The sequence below is a fragment of the Hypanus sabinus genome, chromosome 9 (genome assembly GCF_030144855.1).
Source record: "Hypanus sabinus isolate sHypSab1 chromosome 9, sHypSab1.hap1, whole genome shotgun sequence".
NCBI classification, from domain to species: Eukaryota; Metazoa; Chordata; class Chondrichthyes; order Myliobatiformes; family Dasyatidae; genus Hypanus; species Hypanus sabinus.
This window is the reverse complement of record NC_082714.1, coordinates 48,475,500-48,496,833: the sequence shown is the minus strand read 5'-3', so window position 1 is coordinate 48,496,833 and position 21,334 is coordinate 48,475,500. Positions and strand designations below refer to the sequence as shown.

The window sequence follows — 21,334 nt, the reverse complement described above, 5'->3', positions numbered from 1 at the left end:
TCTTAACAAAGTTCAATCAGCTGGTGAAACATGATCTCCCATCCACAAAGCTGCCTTAACAATGCCTGATCAATTTCTGTCTTTCCAAATGCTTGGGCATCTTGTCCCTCAGAATCCCTTCTAATAACTTAGCTACCACAAACGTTTGTCTTTCTGATCTATAATTCCCAGGATTTTCTTAGCAGTTCTTTTTAAATGCCAGTTTCTGCAACCTCCCAGTACATTTGTTCCTCTACTTTCCATTGAGTTTAAGGGGCCTATAGGGGTAGTGGTCAATGGGACTTGCTCTGGCTGGAGGAATGTGACAGGTAATCTCCTGGTGTGTGGGATATACTGTATATAAATCACCTGGATGAAAACATACACGTACGTGTTGGTTAGTATGTTTGCAGATGATACAAAGACTGTTGGTATTGCGCATAGCACAGAAGACTGGCAAAGGATGCAGGGAGATATAGATGGTGGTCGAACAACCAATGTGCAAAAGGTAACAAACTGCACAAAGACCAACAAAAACAAAAAGAAATTCCTTGAGTGTGAGTCCATACATTGTGGGAACAGTTCAATTCAAAGTTCAAATTTCAAAATGCATTAATGATCAAAGTAGGTATACATTGTACAACCTTGAGATTTGTCCCCTGACAGACAGACACAAAACAAGAAACCCAAAAGAACCCATAAAAAAGACCGACAAAATAGCTGATGTGCAGAGAGCGGGGTAAAGAACACAAATCGTGCAAATGATCAAAATAAGCAAATAACATTTAGAACAGAAATGAGTCCTGAGACATGAAGCCCAGAGCAGCCAGTGGAGACAATTGCCTCGGCCTCAGCTTCAGTTTAGCACATAGTGGAGGAAACATCATGGAGCCCACTGCCTCAGTGCAACAAAGAGTGGCAAAAACATCACAGATCAGCAAGCAGAACTGGCACAACTCCTCCCTATGTTCCGAACATCCAGCCTTTTCAACCCATCTGGCCCGGCTTTTAGATCATCTAAGTATCAGGTTGTTCCTTGCTTTGAGGTCTAGGCCCTGTCACATTGATATGCTCTCGGCCTGCCAAAATGTTTCAGCCTGTACCCAACCTTCCCAAATCAGCCTGGTGCATAGATCGATCAAACCACGCTCTTAGTTCAGGTGCACAGGTCCCAAATCTGCTTCTCCTCTGCTCCACTCTCCCCAACTTTGCCTTGAATATGCCTCAACCTTGCCTTGTCTTCTCCCAGAACATGTCTTGGCCTTGCCCTGATTTCACCTTGCACCCACACACTGCGACCCTTGACTCTGGCTCATCTTGCCCTGATTTCATCTCAGACCCGTACACTGCGACCCTCAACTCTGGCTCGTCTTCGCTCGCTTCTTCATCGTTTGTAGTGATGGTTCACCAAATTTTTTCACAGGAAAAAGTGTTACTAATAAGGTGTTTAGTTGTAATTCTTGTTTTGTTAATCACCAGTAAGTTGTCGCTCATCTTCAGCAGTGCTATCTTAAACCAGAACAGTTCAGTAATGGGGCAAGTGAAGTTATCCCTACCGGTTCAAGGGCCTGACTGTTGTGGGGTATTAACTGTTCCTGAACCTGGTGCTGTAGGTCCTGAAGCTCCTGTACCTTCCTTGTGACATCAGCAGTGAGAAGGTAGTATGGCCTGGACAATAGTGGTCCTACATAATGGAGGCTGCTTTCCTGTGGCAGTGCTCCATGTAAATGTGCTCAATGGTCAGGAAGGCTTTACCCATGATGGACTGGACTGTATCCACTATGTTTTGTAGGATTTTCCATTCAAGGGCATTTGTGTTTTCATATTAGGCCATGATGCAATCAGTTAGTATACTCTCCACCACACATTTAAGGAAGTTTGTAACAGTTTTAGATGTCATGCTGAATCTTCACAAACCTTCAAGGAATAGAGGCATTGCTGTGCTTCATAATTGCACTTACATGCTGGGCCCAGGACAGGTCCTCTGAAATGATCACACTGAGGAAGTTAAAGTTGCTGACCCTCTCCACCTCTGATTCCCCAAATGAGGACAGGCTCATGGACTCCAGTTTTCTCCTCCTGAAGTCAATGATCCTTGCTGACATGAGTGAGAAGTTGCTGCTGTGGAACCACTCAGCCAGGTTTTCAATCTCCCTCCTCTATGTTGATTCATCGTCACCTTTGATTTGGCCTACGACAGTGGTGTCATCAGCAAACTTAAATATGGCATGTAAGTAATGGTGTGCTTATCCTCACAGTCACAAGTATAAAGTGAGCAGAGCAGGGACCTAAGGAAACACCTCGTGGTGCACCAGTACTGATCGAGATAGTGGATGAGGTGTTGTTGCCAATCCAAACTGACTGGAATCTGCAAGTGAAGAAATCGAGGATGAAGTTGCACAAGGAAGCACTGAGACCAAGGTCTATTGTTTAGTTTTAAGGGAATGATTATATTGAATGTCAAGCTGTAGTCAATAAAAAGCATCCTAATGTATGCATCCTTGCTGTCCAGATGTTCCAGGGTTGGGTGAAGAGCCAATGATATGGCCTCTGTTACGGACTTGTGCCAGTAGGCAAATTGAAAAGGATCCATATTGCTTTTCAGGCTGGAGTTAATATGTTTCATCACCAACTTCTCTAAGCACTTCATTACAGTGGATGTAAGTGCTATTGGAGATCGTCACTGAGGTAGTTACCACATTCTTCTTAGGCACCAGTATAACTGAAGACATCTTGAAGCAAATGGGTACCTCAGATTGCTAAATAAAGAGGTGAACGCTCCAATCAGTTCATCTGCAACTATCTCTAATACCCAGTCAGATACCCCATCTGGGCCAGATATTTCTGTGGGTTCACCTTCCTAAAGGATGTTGACCTGAGACTCTGAAATTACAGGGTCATCAGGGGCTGTGCGAGTTCATGAAGGCTCCTCCATACTTTGACAGTTAAAGCAAGCATAAAAGGCATTGAAGTCATCTGGAGCAAAGCCTGGTTGTTACCTATGTTGCCTGGTTTCACTTTGTAAGATGTAATAATGTTCAAACCCCCCACAGCTGTCCTTCAGTGATATGTGTTTGGGCAGAATTGCCATTTCACACATGATTTGACTTTCCAAAGATTACACCTGGACATATTGTATCTTACTCGGTCACCTGACCTGAATGCCACTGATTGTGGATCTCATAGATCATCCAGGGCTTCTGGTTGCAGAAGACTCTGAATAACCTTGTGGAGATACACTCATCAATAACTGTTTTTAAAACATCCATGAGAACTATGGTGTATTCATCCAGATCCTCACATGAATCCTTAACAAGCTCAGTCCATTGACTCGAAGCAATCCCACAGCTGCTCCTCTGTGCCCCCTGCCCCCTGCCCCCGTGACCAACTCTTTCTTCCCCTTTGCTCTTTAGCTCCTGCCAGAATTCATTCTGGAGAAGGACAGCCAAGTAATTAGACTTGTCAAAGTGCTATTTAGTCCTGGAAGATGAGACATTCCTTATCGTACTATAACAGTGGTCAAGCATGTTGGACCTTTGGTGTTACAGGTTATATGCTAATGATAATTATGCAGAAATTCCTTTAAACAAGGCAAATTGATGAGCCTGACTATGATTTGAAATCAGTTCAGAGTGATCAGTTTCTCGTTTGGTAATAGCAGCATTCAATATCTCAAATGCCTGATTAACATTGGCTTTTGGCGGTATGTAAACTGGACAGGTTCACAGAGGAGAACTCTCTTGGTAAGTAGAACAGTTGGCACTTAACCTTTAGATGTTCTAGGTCGGATAAACAAGAGTACGGCAAAACTACCACAGTTTATCATGAAGCATTAATCCGCACCTTTTGCCTTCTCTGAATCAACAGTTCTGTCTATGCTATGTATCAAGAAGCCTTCAGGTCTTACTGATGCATCTGGTGTGTTCAGAGTGAGCCATGTCTCCATGAAACACAGAATACAGCATTACTTCATTTCCCTCCAATATAGCAACCTTGCCCTTAGGTCCTTAGTCTTAACAAGATGCCAGGTAGAGGGAGTTTCATTCCTTTCTGTCTCAACCTTGTTTGAATTCTTCCTCCCTTCCAGCCATGGTGATGCACCTTTGTCTGCTTAAAGGTGATGTACCTGCCAGCCTGGGAATTGTCCGCCCTGAAAGTGGCTACCTAGGTTGACAGGATATTTAAGAAGGCATATGTCATACTTGCCTTTGTTAGTCAAGGAACTGAGTTCAAAAAATGGGAAGTTATGTTGCAGTTTTATAAAACACTAGTTAAGATGCATCTGGAGTATTGTATGACGTTCTGGCCATGTCACTATAGGAAGGATGTTGATGCTTTGGAGAGGGTGCAGTAGAGGTTCACCAGGATGCTGCCTGGATTGGAGGGGATGTTCTACGTGGAGATGTTGGACAGGCCTGGTAAGCTTCCACTGGAACATGAAGACTAATGGCAGACATGATTGAGATTTATAAGATTATGAGAGATATAGATTAGGTAGCCAATGGGACAGTGGTTATTAAATATGTTTTCCAAGACTTTTTTCAAGACTAGCTTGACTCAATATCCTGGCCAACCTCATGCTCTGTACATGATACTGATGGCCCTTGTTCAGACTGTGTTAAAAAAAAACTATTTCAGTTCCGTTTTTAATGCTGAGTCATTCTGTTATTAAACTTGATACGATGAACACATTTGTCATGGTTCCAACATTGGAAGCAAATTGCACGTATTCAAGTCCCTGAGTGTGTCTGATGAGAGAGAATGAAATAATCATTCATGTTCACATTTCAGCAGCTAGGTGCAATGTTTCAATAACATGCACAATAAATGTGAGGATCTTACTCAAAACAACTATTTATTTTTGCTGACAAAAATACAGCATAATATTTATAATCTATTGCATTTATGTATTAATCACTGTACTATCTTGGATGTATATTCATCATCAAAATAGATTGAGAGATTTAATACACATTAATCGCCTGTATTTGGGGGAAACATGGAATAATTCGAAAACTCCTCTTTTAAATACAAGCATTCCAACATCCCACCATTACAACATATACAACAGTTCATTCATGTATGACAGGAGAACACACATCATAGTACAACAGACTCTGTTTTATTATCTTGTACATTATTATTGCACATTGATAAATTATTATTATATATGTTTTGAGTCTGTACTTTATTATTAGTTAAGTCCGCACACTGCTAAGTGTGTTCTTACATGTTGCTGCTGTAACAAAAGAATTTCCCACTCAGGATCAATAAAGTATTTCTTATTATTATTATTATTATTATTATTATTATTATTATTATTATTATTATTATTATTATTATTATTATTATTATCATCATCATCATCATCATCATTATCATCATTCATTTCAAAGTTGTTAGAACATAGATATTTTATGTAAAATGTTAGCAATGATTTGCTATAGTCCACAGTTCTTGTCATTGCATTGCAGTTAGACTTGATTGCTTTGGAGAGGGTGCAAGTAGATTTACAAAAGGCACAGACAGGATTGTTTTCACTCTAAGGGAAGTTACATCAGGCTCATGTTATTTTCTCTGGAACAGAGGAGGTTGAGGAGAGACTTAATTAAGTGACACAAACTGTGCGGGGCTGGGAAAAATAAATAAACAGGATCTATTTCCAATTACAGAATAGATCACAAACCACTTGGGTGAAGACAAGCTTGCAGCAAGAACATATTTATCTCAAAATAAACCTTCAATGCAGGAGCCAGAGAGCTGAACTATAATGGCAATTTCGTGATCATCAGACAAAGGCTAGCCTAGTTTTGTTCCCCTCTTGATGCAAGGAACGAGTGTTACACAGGAGATTCCGCAGATGTTAGAAATCATGAGCAAAACACAAAATGTTGAAGGAACTCAACAAATCAGGCGGCGTTTAAGGAAGGGAGTAAGTAGTTAATATTTCAGGCCAAGACCCTTCATCGGGACTTGGTTGTCATTTATGATGAAGGGTCTTGGCCTGAAACGTCAACTGCTTATTCTCCTCCATAGATGCTGCCTGACTTGCTGAGTGCTTCCAGTATTTTGCATGTGTTAAAATTTTTAAGTACACTTATTGGACAAGCTGTGAGCTGGAAGAAATGTAGTATGAGATATCATACATGATTGCCAATTTTGTTAAACCCTGTGAAAGGGTTTTCAATCTGTAGCTCCAGCTTGGTTTATCTTTCCACAGATGCTGTCTGGGCTGGCATTCATTATTTTTTTCTACTTTTGTCTTAAATTCTCCACCCTGTCAGGATCCTTCAGGATTTCATATTCTTGAATTGAATCCCCCCCTCACTCTTGTGATACAAAGCAAAAGCTTCCAACCTTTCCTCATGAGACATCCTGTCCATGCCAGGAATCAAGTTATAAATAATGTTTCCACATCTATAATGTTTTGTCCCAACAGCTGTATCTTATTTCACAAAGCAATCCTATTCCCCAGTAAATTTCCTTTAACCTATTGCCTCTACATTCCCATCAATTCCACACAATCCTCCCCCACCTCATTCCACCAGCCCTCTGTACAAATGAGACAAATTAAGTCCAACCTTGAAAGATCTGAATGTAATATGACCTTCCTCTCTGCCACAACTTGCTTTCAGAGTAGCAACGAGTGAAGTTATCCACACTGGTTCAGGACTTATGGTTGTAGGTCAATAACTGTTACTGAACCCGATGTTGTGGGACTAAGAGTTCTGTAGCTCCTGCCTAACAGTAGTGTCAACAAGAATAGACAGATGGTGGGGGTGTTTGATGGTGCATACTTCTTTCCAGTGGCAGTACTCCATGTAAATGTTTTCAATGATCGGGAAGGGTTTGCCTGTCATGAACTAGGCTGTATCCACCACTTTCTGAACCTGGGCATTGGTGCTTCCATACCAGGCTGTGATGCCATCAGTTACGATACTCTCCATCGTGCATCTATAGAAGTTTGTCAAAGTCTTTGACTGTCATGTCAAATTTATTGAGAAAGTAGAGGCTCTCTCATTCCTTCTTAGTGATGGTACATATGTGCTGGTCACAGGACAGATCCTCTGATACATTAACACCAAGGAATTTAAATACACTAACCCTCTCCACCTCTGTTCCCCTATTGAGGACTGGCTCATGGGCCTCCAGCTTCTTACTCCTATAGTCAATAATCATCTCTTTGGCTTTGGTGATGTTGAGTGAAAGATTATTGTTGTGGCACCACTCAACCAGATTTTCAATCTTCATCCTATGTGCAATTCATCACCACCTTTGTTTGACTCAGCCAACAATAGTGGAGTCATCAGCAAACTTAAATACGGCATTAGAGCTATACTTAGTACTTTATATAAGTATAAAGTGAGTAGAGAAGGGGGCTAAGCACACAGCCTTGTGGTGCATCTATGCTGAAGGTGAGTGTGGAGGAGACGTTGTTATTAATCTGTTATTAACTGGGGTCTATCCATGAGGAAATCAAGGATCCAGTTTCACAGACAGGTATTGAGGCCCAGGTCTTGGAGCTTGGTGATGAGTTTTGAGGAGTTGATAATGCTGAATTCTGACTATTAGTCAATAAAGACCGTCCTAATTTATGCATTTTCATTGACAGGTGACCAGAGCTGAGTGAAGATCCAACAAAATAGCATCTGCTTTTGACCTGTAATGACAGTAGGCAAATTGAAGTGAAGCCACATCACTCCTTGGGCAGGAGTTGATATGCTTCATGACCGGCCTTTCTAAGTACTTCATAGTAGTGGATGTAAGTGCTACTGGATGACAGTCAATGATGCAAGTTACCATGTTCTTCTTGGGCACTGGTATGATTAAAATTTGCTTGAAGCAGATGGACACCTCAGAATGCCGACTTTACCTTCCTTTTCACGACCCCATGATAGTTTTTCCCCCAACACCGGAGACTCTGACATTGCACAAGGGCAAGCATGCTGTACAGAAAATGCTGAGTCCTAAACCTGCACTTAATTCTTTGAATTGAGAAGAAGTTTATTGCTATTGGCTCTGAACTCCTGTCCTGCCACAGGAGTCCTTTTGAGCCCAGAAACATTCATTTGACTACAGTCCCCAACCTTCTGGGGAAAAAGTGTGGGCCACTTGTTATTTTAAGTCCTCATGCTCGTTTTAATGCTTTTTCATTCTTTGGTAGTCTTTTGAGGTTTTCAATTAAATATACTTAATTTTAATCTGAGATACTTAACACCAGTTCAAAGTCCTTTAATGGTGACTCCCTAAGGCCGTCAGGGTGAGGACCCAGAAGAACACTGTTCTATAGTCAATGCTTGGAATTAAGGGACACCCCTCAGGTAAAAAGATGTCTTGTCTGATCTTCTGTAGCCAGCAAAACCTATCTGTGTGTGTGTGAACAATTAGAGGAAGTGAGGGTTGGATGTCAATTGAAGACAGCAGAATAAATCCATGTTGATCATCCCTTGATAAATTTTCGTGCATCATTATAAACTAGAATGTGGGGATTATTTTTTTCCTTCACAACTGTAAACCGTAGCAATGTCCAAATAACTGGAGCTAATAAGTAGGTGTAAGCCAGTAAAAGTGCTTCTTAGACTCAAATTTAAGAGCAGTGGCAGAATCACAAAATGTGCCGGCCAGCAAATAAACAGCATAAACCAAAGAATTTCAAAAAGAGTCCTATTTCAAAATTAGTAGTAAAATTAGTGCAAAGGGCAGCCTTCCCTCACCACGTAATGAGGTTCACTCCAGTGCAACTTAACAGAAGGCAGTAGGCTTGTATTCTGCTGGATTTTGTCCTTCTTCAAGAATTGTGTATAAAATAGGAATGGAGTTCTTGAATTCTAGACATATAGATTCATGGAGTCAAACAACAAGATAACAGGCCCACCATACAAGAGCATACCAACTATCAAGTACCAATTAACACTAACCCCAGTTTATATTCTTCATATTCCTATCATGACCCCAGAATTCCACCATTTGCCTGCACCCTCAGGACAATTTATAATGGCCAGTTAACCTTCTTTGGGATGTAAAAAGACATTGAAGGACTGTCGATGTGGAGTTTGCACATCCTCTATGTGACCATACAAGTTTCCTCCAGGTGCTTTGGTTTCCTCCCACTTCTCAAAGATGTGCAGGGTTGCCAGATTAATTGAGTGCTGACCCTGGGAGGAGTTGTTGGAAATGTTGGGTAAAGAAAATAGGTTAGGGCAGGATTAGTAGGAATGAGTACCTTATGCTTGTCATGGACTCAGTGGGATATTGTATTTTCCAATGACTATGATTTAGTCTTACATAGTCTACAGAAGGAAGAGTCCAGCCACACAGTCATTGCTGTTTAGAAAATGAAGTATCCCCTTTTCCACTGTCTTGGAGAAACTAGATGTCTGTATACAAAAATGGTGAACTACATATACCTGTCTGGACACGCCCCCCTGCTGACTGCTCCTGTGGCTCCTCCCACACGCCCCTGTATAAAGGCGATTGGAGGCACAGCTCCTCCCTCAGTCTCCGAGATGCCGTGCTCCCTTTTGCTGCTAATAAAAGCTTATCGTTCACCTCCCGTCTCTGAGAGTTATTGATGGTGCATCAGCAATGCTCTTTTGAAAACTGGAGTTATGGGTGTAACTCCCTGAAGACTTTACAGGTTTAGGGTTTCTGAGTCCTCTTTCTCTTTCTCCCTACTGTCCCCTGGAAAATCTCTTTTGTCTTTGGCCCCTCTCCTCTTCTTTCTGCTGCCATACCTAATCCAGTAGAAATCCACAGTAAAATCCATTTTGGAAATGTTCAAAAAATAAGGCTCCATATCCTCTCAATCAATTGCTGCCAATCTCTGTAGCCCATTGAAACATCCAATGTAGTGAACAGCACTCCTACAGTTTGCTGCAGGAATTATGCATTCTGTGTACAAGAAAGCTGTTAAAATCTCCCCACCTTTGCAGAACCATGGTGTTTGTTAATCAGAAGCTCGTAGGGCATGGTTTCAAACTGCTTTAATTTAATTTGATGCATATGTACCTAGCATGCTGTTTGTGCTGTGTTTTTCAGCTTAAAGAAGAGGTGATGGGGATTTTGTTTAAAGTTCCAAGACATTTAAGCCAAAGCACTGAACTTTCCAAGAAGTGATATGCAATAGAAGTTCTGGACTAATGCACTTCATACTCTGTGATTTAAATGTAGCACACAAGACAGTGATGGTGGCATCCGTCGGTCTCGAGAGACCATGGATCTGCGCCTGGAGTTTCCAGGGCGCAGGCCTGGGCAGGGTTGTATGGGAGACCGGAAGTTGCCCCAGCTGCAGGCCTTCCCCCCTTCACGCCACCGATGTTGTCCAAGGGAAGGGCACTAGGACCCATACAGCTTGGCACCGGTGACGTCGCAGAGCAATGTGGTGTTAAGTGCCTTGCTCAAGGACAGAAACACGCTGCCTCAGCTGAGGCTCAAACCAGTGACCTTCAGGTTACTAGTCTGATGCCTTGCCCACTAGGGCACGCACCAACACACACACACACAAGACAGTAGAAGTCTAAATAAACTCTTATTGCAATTAAGTATTTTATCCATCACTATTGTAGATTCGACACAGTGCTATAAAGAAATGCCTTAACACAAATATTTAGTTCTTATCAATGAATTGCAGATAACTGCTAATTATTTATGTGATGATCTAAACCTTTGTGAAAGTGTTCCAAATCAAATCAGCCTAGGTCAGTTTTAGCTTTCTTGGAACAGAATATCTTTGCAAACAGTTGTATGTGAAACAGATGATTGGCTGTCACATAGGCATTGCATCTTATCATTATATTTGACGTAATCGACTGAGTTAGGACCTAAAGCCAATTGGAAAAGTGGGTGGGGAGAGGGGGCAGTTCTAAATTGCAATAAATACAGAACATATCAAGCCAGAGACATCTCTTAAGTACTGAGAAGTCTGAAAGAGTTAAAACTGCAAAAATGGTACTCTCGGACGCCAATAAAAAGATAATAAGAAGCCTGGGCAAAGATATAAAGGCAAACGCTGAACTTTTGGGTGCTGATGCATTAGCCAGGTAATTTTCTTAGATTTGTCATGTATTTACTATACTTTGAACAATTATTTGTGACTGTTAACAATTTCTTTTCATTTCCTTGGAAAAGTTAGACAACTAATAAGTATGCAATGATATTCTCAGCTTTGTATTCACATTTTTCCAAAATAATGTGACGGCTGGTCTGAAAATAATAGTTGTGTCAATATTAATAGTTGTGTCTGTAAATAATTTTGACTTGGAGAATATGCCTTGAAAACGAAAGCCTTTTAGTTCTGCCTTTATTTCTCATGTTTCTAAAGGTTGTTTCAACTCCATCCACAAACTAAGACATACTTCGGGAAATTCGCTACCTTCGATGCCTGTGACACAGCTGTCAAATTGCATGGTAGCAGGGTAATGAACGTTGTGGGAGACGCAGCCCTAAACGTGGACAACCTGAGACAACTGCTGGAGAGCCTTGCCGATAAACATGGCAAACAGCTTCTGGTGGATCCTAATAACTTCCATGTACGTAACTCTTTTACAGAATCTTCCTCATTGTCATTTCATAAACATTGAAATTGCGATTAGGTCAGCAACTCGGAACTTCAATGAAATTTCAGCTGACTGCAATTGTAATAATCTTCAGCTTAGTTGGGATTTTTTCCCTGTACATTATCCCTGACCATTAAATGTGTAAAATCACAGGTTGACACCCCCTTATGTTATTTATTTTTCATTTTTACAGCTGTTTGCTGATTGTATCGCAGTCACCTTGGCCATTTACTTACCTGACTTCAGCCCTGAAATCCACCGTGCAGTCGACAAATTCCTTGAGCTAGTTACACATGAACTGGTCTCCAAGTACCGTTAAAGGCATAATCAACTAACGATGACAGAGAACAGGAAGACCGTCACTTAAATATTCTTCTGCATGTATTCTCTAACTGTCAGCTAATAAATCATTATACTCACAAATCCTTTGGGTATTTTTTTAAATCCCTTAACCTACTTTTCTATTTTGTTGTTGATGAATTTTCCATTTATATTTGCTAAACTGCTTCCACCAGCATCAGGAGAGTTATGATTTGTCTTTTTAACTTTTCCATGATTGAGTAAACTAAAAATATTCTTCAATGTGAAGAGAATCTGATGTGCTTACATATTAAGACTTTTTAAAAAGGTTAAAAAGTAGAGAATGAAATACTACATTTTTTAGATAACAACAAACGGAAAGGACAATCTAACAAATAATGAAGTAATTTTCAAGCCTTAGATTATTATTGATTTAACTAAACATATCATAAATGATTCTGAGTAATGGGGTTCAACTTGAAAATATTTAAATGAGGTAAACCTAATCAAGCCCTGCAGAGCAACACAACCAAGAGCTCTTTCAAATATTTGTTAAACTAAGATAGTGGTACAATTAAAGTGACATAGGGCACTGCAAGTGGGATTTTTTTCCCTCATCAAGTTTAGCTAGCTCTCAGAGCACACCCATCCTATTCTCTCAAACACATCAGCAACTCCCCTGATACTTCTGCAGCTCATATACATTAGGGGCAATTTAATGTAATCAGTTGACCTACTTGCACACTTTGAGATGTAGGAGGAAACTGGAGCTCCTCATGAAACGTTCAAAGTCAAAGAACCATCAAAGAGACTAGGACTAGATGACGCAACATCAGGATACAAATACACCTCTTTTGAACAGAGCTGAGGACGAATTTCTTTAGCCAGAGAGTAGTGAATCTGTAGAATTCATTGCCACACACAGCTGTGGAGGCCAGGTCATTGGATGTGTTTAAAGCAGAGCTTGAGTGTTTCTCAGTTAGTAAGAGCATTAAAGGTTAAGGGGAGAAGGCAGGAGAATGGAATTGAGTGGGATAATAAACTGGCCATGATGGAATGGCTGAGCAGACTCACTAGGCCAAATGGCCTAATTCTGCTCCTATGCCTTATTGTCTTATGAACTATGTACAAAATTGAAGCAGAGAGCACCATGGGAAGGATTGAACCCAGGCTGGTGTACCATTTGTCTGGTTTACACCACACTCACAGGCAGCGTGTCCAAATGATCTATCACCAACACTCAACTTTTCATTTCTTCACCAGCAATCATCGCTGGCAGCAGGGGATGACTGGGAAAATTGACATTTTGATGGTATTCCCTGGAACTGGAAATAATATTTTCTTATGACCTTGTTCAAAGCCCATCTTAGAATCTTGGAAAACCATTTGACCATTGGCTTCATTTCTAGGACATGGAATTGGGAGTTTTGTGGTACAAACAGAACCGGGACAATTCAAACATGATGGCTAAACAATATTACACTTTCAGAGCCAATTTCCATCACTGGGGCAGCACAGCAACAACACCGTTTGGTTAAGCATTACAAGACAGGATCAAAAGACAGCAGCCTGCACTAAATATCACTGAGGTCAATTTTGGGAATAGGATATGGTGGATCTTTCCCTGCAAAATATTAAAGTCATTTGACAGAATATCTCATCAACAAAAACTTTCAAACAAACATTAGCACTTTGTGTGGAATAGTTGGGGAATCGCCTGTCAAGTCTTTCTTGTGCAGTCAGAGTTTTGGTATCACCGGTTTCTGCCCTTCACACTGCTGTGGTGAAGATGAGACCATCAGTTCAAGCTTACTGCTGAAATAAATGCAGGGAAAAGTAGCTTTTTACAGCAGTGGCACAGTACATACATGATGAGGACAAGCATAATAACATGAACAAAAAAACTAAATAAACATAACAATACTGGTGCAATATTGAGAGAGAAGTAAACAAATATTGTCCAAAGTAATGTTAAGGTTTTTAGGTTGGCACTAGGGAAGAAGTTGTTCTTGAACCTTGAGGTGTGTGTTTTCATGTTCCTGTACCTCCTTACTGATGGCAGCTTTGAGAAGAAGGCCCTTAATGGTTGAGGTCCCTAATGATGGATCCTGAGATATCACCTCTTGTAAGATGGTAAGAAAAGCTATACCCATAACAACATACACAAAAGTGCTGGAGGAACTCAGCAGGTCAGGCAGCATTTATGGAAATGAGTCTTCTTCTTTTTCAGCTGTCCATCGATTTCAATGTTGTCTGAGGCCTGGGCAAGGTTGTATGGAAGACCAGCAGTTGCCCTTGCTGCAAGTCTCCCCTCTCCATGCCACCGATGTTGGTCAAGGGAAGGGCACTAGACCAATACAGATTGGTACCAGTGTCATCGCAGAGCAGTGTGTGGTTAAGTGCCTTGCTCAAGGACACAACACACCACCTCAGCTGAGGCTTGAACTAGCAACCTTCAGATCACTAGACCAACACCTTAGCCACTTGGCCACAGGCCAACACATGGAAATGAATAGATAGTCGATGGAGCAGGCCAACACCATTTCTTCAAGATTGAGAAGGAAGGGGGAAGATGCCAGAATAAAAAGGTGGGGTGGGAGGCTAGCTGGAAGGTGACAGGTGAAACCATATGGGAGGGAAAGGTCAAGGCTGAAGAAAAAGGTATCCGATAGGAGAGGAGAGTGGACAGTAGGAAGGGAAGGAAGAGGGGACCCGGGGGAAGTAAAGGGCAGGTGAGAAGAAGTAAAGTTCAAAATGGGGGAACAGAGGAAGGGAGAAACTTGTTTACTGGAAGGAGAAATCAATATTCATGCCATCAGGTTGGAGGCTACCCTGATGGAATATAAGGTGTTGTCCTTCACCCTGAGGGTAGCTTCATCTTGACACAAGAGGAGGCCCTGGACTGATATGTTGGAATGGGAATGCGAATCAGAATAAAAATGTTTGGCCATCGAGATGACACGTTAATGGTGGATGGAGTGGTCCCCCAATTTTCAACAGGTCTCACCAATGTACAGCTGTATCCATATTGGCTGAGTGCTCCTTTCTCTGAAGCCTCTAGCATTCTTGTGCAGTGGAGCCATCCATCCCCTTCTGGAATGTGTTCTTGTCAAGCAAGTCTGAGAATCAGTGGTCATTGTCACAGTTCACCCTCATCCCAAGGCTCTATTATCTACAGGCTTTTCCCAAGGATGCCAACTTAGACAAACTTCAGCTGCCACTGAAAGATCATCAACTCAAAACAGGCTACACATTCATTTCTCTGCCATCTGTAACATTAACCTGCAAGAAGGCAAATTCCAAGGTGATCGATCACATACTGAGGGGTGAACTGAAGCTTGGTGCAGCAAATACTCCACAGACAGAGGTCATAGTTTGAGTTTTGACCGCCAGCACACACTGAGTGCTGGAATCTGTGTGAAAATGCTATAGAAAATACGTTCACCAAGTGGACTGCAATAGTTCAAGATTGAGACTGCAAAAGCCATTGCTCAAGTATAAATAAGAATGAGTAGCAGATGGCAAATTGCTACTGATTCCCTCATTTAGGGAGTTAATACAAAATTAGAAAACTGGGAGGTTAATTATTCTACATGAGGCTAATATCATTGCAACTCTGTCTTGAGAATTGTCTGAACCAGTCACTATGAAACTATAAAATTGTCACCAAATTATCTTTGTAAAAAGGAGCTATTTTCTCTTATCAAGAACTTACTAATATGTACGTTTATTGGCTGAGTATACCTCTCATTCTTTTTAGACTGTACCATCATTTAATAACTCATGAAAATGCAACTTACATTGCACATTTCAAAGTTCAATGTAAAATTTGCTATCAGAGTACTTATATCTCACCACATACAACCTTGAGATTCTTTTACTCCCATGGGCATACTCAACAAACTATAAACAGGATCAGCAAACCGTGCAAATGCAAATATAAATAAATAGCAATAGGTAATGAGAGCCTGAAATAATAAGATAGAATCCTTAAAGCGAAGATCATTGGTTGTGGGAACAACAGAAATAGAATGTGTGTAGTTATCCCCTTTTGTTCAAGAGCTTGATGGTTGAGGGGTAGTAGCTGTTCTCGAACATGGTGGTGTGAGTCCTGAGACACCTGTACCTGCTACCTGATAGCTGCAGAGAGAAAAGAGTTTGGCCTGGGTGGTGAGGGTCTTTCATGTGGGATGCAACTTTTCTATGGCAAGGTTCCATGTAAATGTGCTCAATGGTTGGGAGGGTTTTATTTGTGATGTATTAGGCTGAATTCACTATCTTTCATAAAATTTTCCACTCAAAGATATTGGTGTTCCCATATCAAGCTATAATGCAGCCCGTCCGTACACTTTCCACCACACATCTATAGAAACTCACACAAAATGCTGGGGGAACTCAGCAGGCCAGGCATCATCTATGGAAAAGAGTAAATAGTTGATGTTTCAGGCTGAATCCCTTCCTATGCTGGCCACAGTCAATGTTTTGGAACAAGATCCTTCCTACAGAAAGGAAGAGTCTTGGCCCAAAACATCAATTGTTTACTCTTTTCCACAAATGCTACCTGGTCTGCATTGTTCCCCCAGCATTTTGTGTGAGTTGCTTGGATTTCCAGCATCAGTAGATTTTCTCTTGCTTGTGATTGGATACAGATATAGAAGTGATATAGATATAGATATATTTGTGATATAAAAGTTTGACAAGGTATTTGATGCCAAATCCAGACCTGCCATAGTAAATTTTCACCTCCTTGTTTAACAAACAGCTGCTTAAAAATGATGAAAACTCTACTTTCACAATGCTTCAAATAAGAGTGATCCAAAGACTTCAAACAAAAAATAACCTCATCATTATTTGAAACGGGCAAACAATAATCTCTTGTTCTACTGTTTCCCAGAAGAGAAAATCGTTATGATCCCTTAGTCAAGTTCTTTATCAAAGTTCAAATTTCCAGACTTTACAAGCCTAAGTTGAACAATATTTCATCATACGATGAGGCGACACTGTAGCATCGTGGTTAACACAACACTTTACAGTACAGGTGACACAGTTTCAATTCCTGCCATTGCCAGTAAGGAGTTTGTTCTCCCCGTAACTGCATGAGTTTGCTGCGGGTGCTCTGGCCTCTTTAATTTCGATCTAACATATCTTCTCATATGAAGTTCAAAGACTCATCTGACTTTAGTTCCTTCTCACATGTATAAGATTAATATGATAATTGTATTATGGAAAAGCAATGTATGACAAGAAGACCAGTTAATGCACATAATCTAATGGGGAGAAGAGAAGGGATAAGAGGGGATCCAGATTGGGGAAGTCCTTCTCTCTTTTTCCATTCCACAGTCTGACTGCTTTCTTATCACAGCTTTTCTACTCATCTTCCCAGCACCCCCCTCTGGAGTACTTCCTTCCCTTTTTCCTATGGTCCACTAACCTCTCCTATCAGACTCTTTCTTCTTCAGCCATTTACATCATCCAATCACCATCCATCTTCTTACTTCAACCCCCTCACCTGGTTTCACCTATCATTTGCCAGTTTATACTCCTTACCATCCACGCACCTTCTTATTTTGGTTTCTTCCCCCTTCCTTTCCAATCCTGATAAGGGTCTTAGCCCAAAAGGTTGAATGTTTATTCTGTTGAATGTTTATGATGCTTGACCTGTAGAGTTTCTCCAGCATTTTGTATGTGGTGCTCTAGATTGATTAAAATATAACAGTCCACACTAAACAATACAACAGCTAAATATTCATGGAAAAATACCCCACGTATATTCCTTCTCAAGCTACACAAATGTGCATTTGGTAGCCACTTTATTAAGTACGTCTATACACTTGCTCTTTAATGTAAATATCTAATCAGCCAATCATGTGGCAGATATTCACTGCATAAAAGCATGTGGACATGGTCAAGTGGTTCAGTTCTTGTTCAGACAAAACATCAGAATGGGGAGAAGTCTGACCTAAGTGAGTTTGACTATGGAATGATTGATCCCTTGTCTGCAGCACCTTGTCAAAGATCTTTTGAAAATCCAAGAAAATATTATTCCTTGCCCCTCCTTTGACAATCCTGCCTGTTGTTTTCTCTAAGAATTCCAACAGATCTGTCAGGCAATATTTCCCCTTAAGGAAACAATGATGATTTGTCTCAAATTACCCCAGAACCTCATTATTAATAATGTACTCAAATATCTTGCCAATCACTGAAGTCAAGCTAACTAGCCGATAATTTTTTGTCCCTTGTTCGTCCCTTCTTAAGGAGTAGATTTTGCAGTCTTCTGGAACCAACCCAGAGTCTAGTGATTCTTGAAAGATCATTACTAATGAATGGCTCCACAATCCCTTCAGCCACCTCTTTCAGAACCCTGTGGTATAGTCCATCAGGTCCAGGTGACTTCCCAACCTTCTAACCTTTCAGCTTCCCAAGCAAGCACCTTCTCCTTAGTATTAGCAACTACACTCACTTTGTGCCCCAGACACCTGAATTTCTGGCATGCTGTTGGTGTCTTCCACAATGAAGACTGATGTAAAATACATAACAAATTAGGATATTTCTTTGCCCACCTTCACTACCCCTCTAGTGTCATTTTCCAGTAGTCTGATGCCTGCTCTGCCTCTCTTTTACTCTTCATGTATATGAAATTTTTTTTAGCATCCTCTTTTATATTATTATATTTACTTATTTACTTACTTACTTATTGAGAAACAGCATGGAATAGGCCTTTTCGGCCCTATGAGCTGTGCCACCCTGATTTAATCCTAGCTGAATCACAAGGCAATTCACAAAGACTAACTGACTGTGGGAGGAAACCAGAGCAGCTGGAGGAAATCCATGTGGTCACAGGGAGAATGTACAAACCCCTTATAGGTAGTAGTGGGAATTGAACCCTGGACACCTGTACTGTAAAGCGTTGTGCTAACCAGTATGCTACAATGCTGCACTTAGCTAGCTTACCTTCATATTTCATCTTTTCTCTCCTTTTTGTTTGTTTGCTGCCTTCTGTTGGTTTTTAAAAGTTCCCAGTGCTCTGGCTTCTTGCTAATTTTGTTATATTTATGCCTCTGCTTTTACTTTTATGCTGTTTTGGACTTCCCTTGACGGTCACAGTTGTCTCATCCTCCCTTTGCAATGCTTCTTCTTCTTAGATGGTATTTGTTACCATGTCAGCTTAATAACGTATACAGTATACTGAGAAATTACAATCAGAAATATTTCACTCCACTTTAACCATGTTAAAAGACAGCATTTGCAAGCTAACAGTAATGATGACGGAAACTGATATATAATGTAGTCAAAGAATCATGAATTATTCGCACAACTTCAGAAATGAAAGATCTAAATTAGGTTTGAGTCAAAACATTGCAGTATTTTGATTAGTGATTGCAAAATCAATCTCCCTTTTAAGCAATGTGTTGTTAAGCTTACTAGAATATGGATCCCTATACTTAGGTTAGAACATTATTCAAAATATGGCCTTGATCAAGAGGTGAAGTGTTGCTTCAACATTAGAATTGTCTAAACTTCTCCATTTGAAAATTAAATGTGTTACTTAATGGAAATATGTAACAGCAAAAAGGTAAAAAATTCCCGCTGCAGGTTCTCTGTTTCCCTAAATGCTGCTTAACCCTTCGTGTCCCTCCAGCAGTAGGTTTCCTTTTCTCTCCAGAGTACAACATTTGCAGCCTCTTGTGACTCCATAACAAAAAGGAAATGTAAGTTGAATTTCAATTAACAGGGAGAGAGTTATACAGTTTGAAAGCAGATGCATGGAAATATGATTAAATCACAAATAACCAAGTACATGGCAGGTGCTAATCTTAACTCTTAAACGCAGAAGGCTGATGCCCAATGATAAATGGTGTCCAACGCACCAAGCAGTCAGCCTATCACAGTCAGGTTTTAGTCTGAGATGTGCCACATTACTGACTATAAATGTGAAGCCAAAATTCCAGATTAACACAGATTTTTTTTGTGTAAGAAGTGACACTGAGAGTTGAACAACCAAAATGGGGAAATTAACAGAACCAGAGGCTCAGTACATTCAGAGTACTTGGGGAAGTTTGAATAAGAAGGCGGTTACTGCACAAGCTCTTGCAAGGTATGACAAAATATTTACTTTTGTTCTGTTTAGTTCATATATTTTATTTTCAATGCATGCCTAAATGTGTTATACAGTGGGGAAACTAATATTCAACACTGACAAAGCCATATCTTTGCTTTTTCCTTCCAGGGTGTTCGAAGTCTATCCCTGGACAACCAGGCTGTTTTCAAAGCTCGGTGGGAAATTTTCTGCTGGTGACGATGGTGTTCAAGCACATGCAGATAAAGTGCTGCAGGCTCTGGATAAAGCAGTCCAAAACATAAATAAAATGGACAACATCCTGGGCGATCTCAGTGAGACGCATCAGCAAATTGGAGTGGACACTCAAAACTTCAAGGTAAGAATTGATCTTTTTAATATGCTTTTTCACAATAATGATGTTGTAAATGCAACCTGATTCTAGGATTAGAACAAAAGACAGCAACGTAGCTAATTGTAACTATGGAAAAGGAAGTACATCTGATTTCCTTTAGAGAAGATACTTTCACTACATTTCTGCTGCAAAGTGGGACAGAAAGTGGGCTACACAGATTGAATACTGAAACACGTATGCAGGACATCCACATAATAATTCACACACTGGATTAGATTATTGAAGAGCACTAGCTAATATCAAATGATACCTCTAATCACCATTTCACATTGTGTTAAAAATACAACAATTCTTAATACTAATTTGGGAGATCAGTTTTCCAGATTTGTTTCAATGTTTATATAATAGTGCTTTTTCCTCCCCCCAGCTTCTGGGCCAGACCTTCATCGTTGAATTCGCCCGTGAATTTAAAGTTGGATTCACACCTGCGGCACACAAAGCCACATACAAATTTTTTAGACAGGTGGCAAATGGTCTCTCCTGCAGATACCACTAGTTCTGCATCTATATATGTCCTCTTGCATCTCAAAACTCAGCGAAAACAATCATCAGCAACCAAGATATATTCTACATACCATCAGATTTCAATCATGTTGAATCAAAGGTGCTGTGATGCTCCAATGTTTATGTTACTTGCTCCTCATATTTTGGAAAATGTTTCTTTTTCTTTTTGACACTCCAATAAAGGAACAGTATTATGCTTGAAACTGCCATGTCTGAATTCTTCAATCAATTTTAGCATAATAAAAACACGGATCTTAAATGATCCTCTAGTCAGCATTGAAATCACCACTGTATCCCATATATTAAATAAGTGTCATATTTAAGTAGGGGCATACTGTCTCTCAGGACATGCAAAAGCATTTTACAGCCAAAAAGGTATTTTTGACATTACTGTAATGTTGCACTTTGGGGGAAACACAGTAGCCAGTTCCAGCTTGTCAAGCAATTATAACAGTATTCGCCAACAGGCCATCATATTAAAAATGAATGGAAGATTACCTGTAACATCCCCACTCATGCTCAAAT

General features: G+C 40.4%; 2 protein-coding genes across 2 annotated transcripts; both read left to right on the top strand.

Moving 5' to 3' along the window:
• The first annotated feature begins 10,862 nt into the window (after nt 1-10,862).
• On the top strand, nt 10,863-11,957 carry LOC132399366 (hemoglobin subunit alpha-like). The gene is made up of 3 exons (XM_059979633.1): nt 10,863-11,018; nt 11,300-11,507; nt 11,728-11,957. The coding sequence occupies exons 1-3, from the start codon at nt 10,924-10,926 to the stop codon at nt 11,851-11,853; spliced, it is 429 nt and encodes a 142-aa protein (XP_059835616.1). The 5' UTR covers nt 10,863-10,923; the 3' UTR covers nt 11,854-11,957.
• Nucleotides 11,958-19,648: 7,691 nt separating this feature from the next.
• On the top strand, nt 19,649-21,012 carry LOC132399365 (hemoglobin subunit beta-like). The gene is made up of 3 exons (XM_059979632.1): nt 19,649-19,929; nt 20,062-20,269; nt 20,673-21,012. The coding sequence occupies exons 1-3, from the start codon at nt 19,838-19,840 to the stop codon at nt 20,799-20,801; spliced, it is 429 nt and encodes a 142-aa protein (XP_059835615.1). The 5' UTR covers nt 19,649-19,837; the 3' UTR covers nt 20,802-21,012.
• The last annotated feature ends 322 nt before the right edge of the window (nt 21,013-21,334 follow it).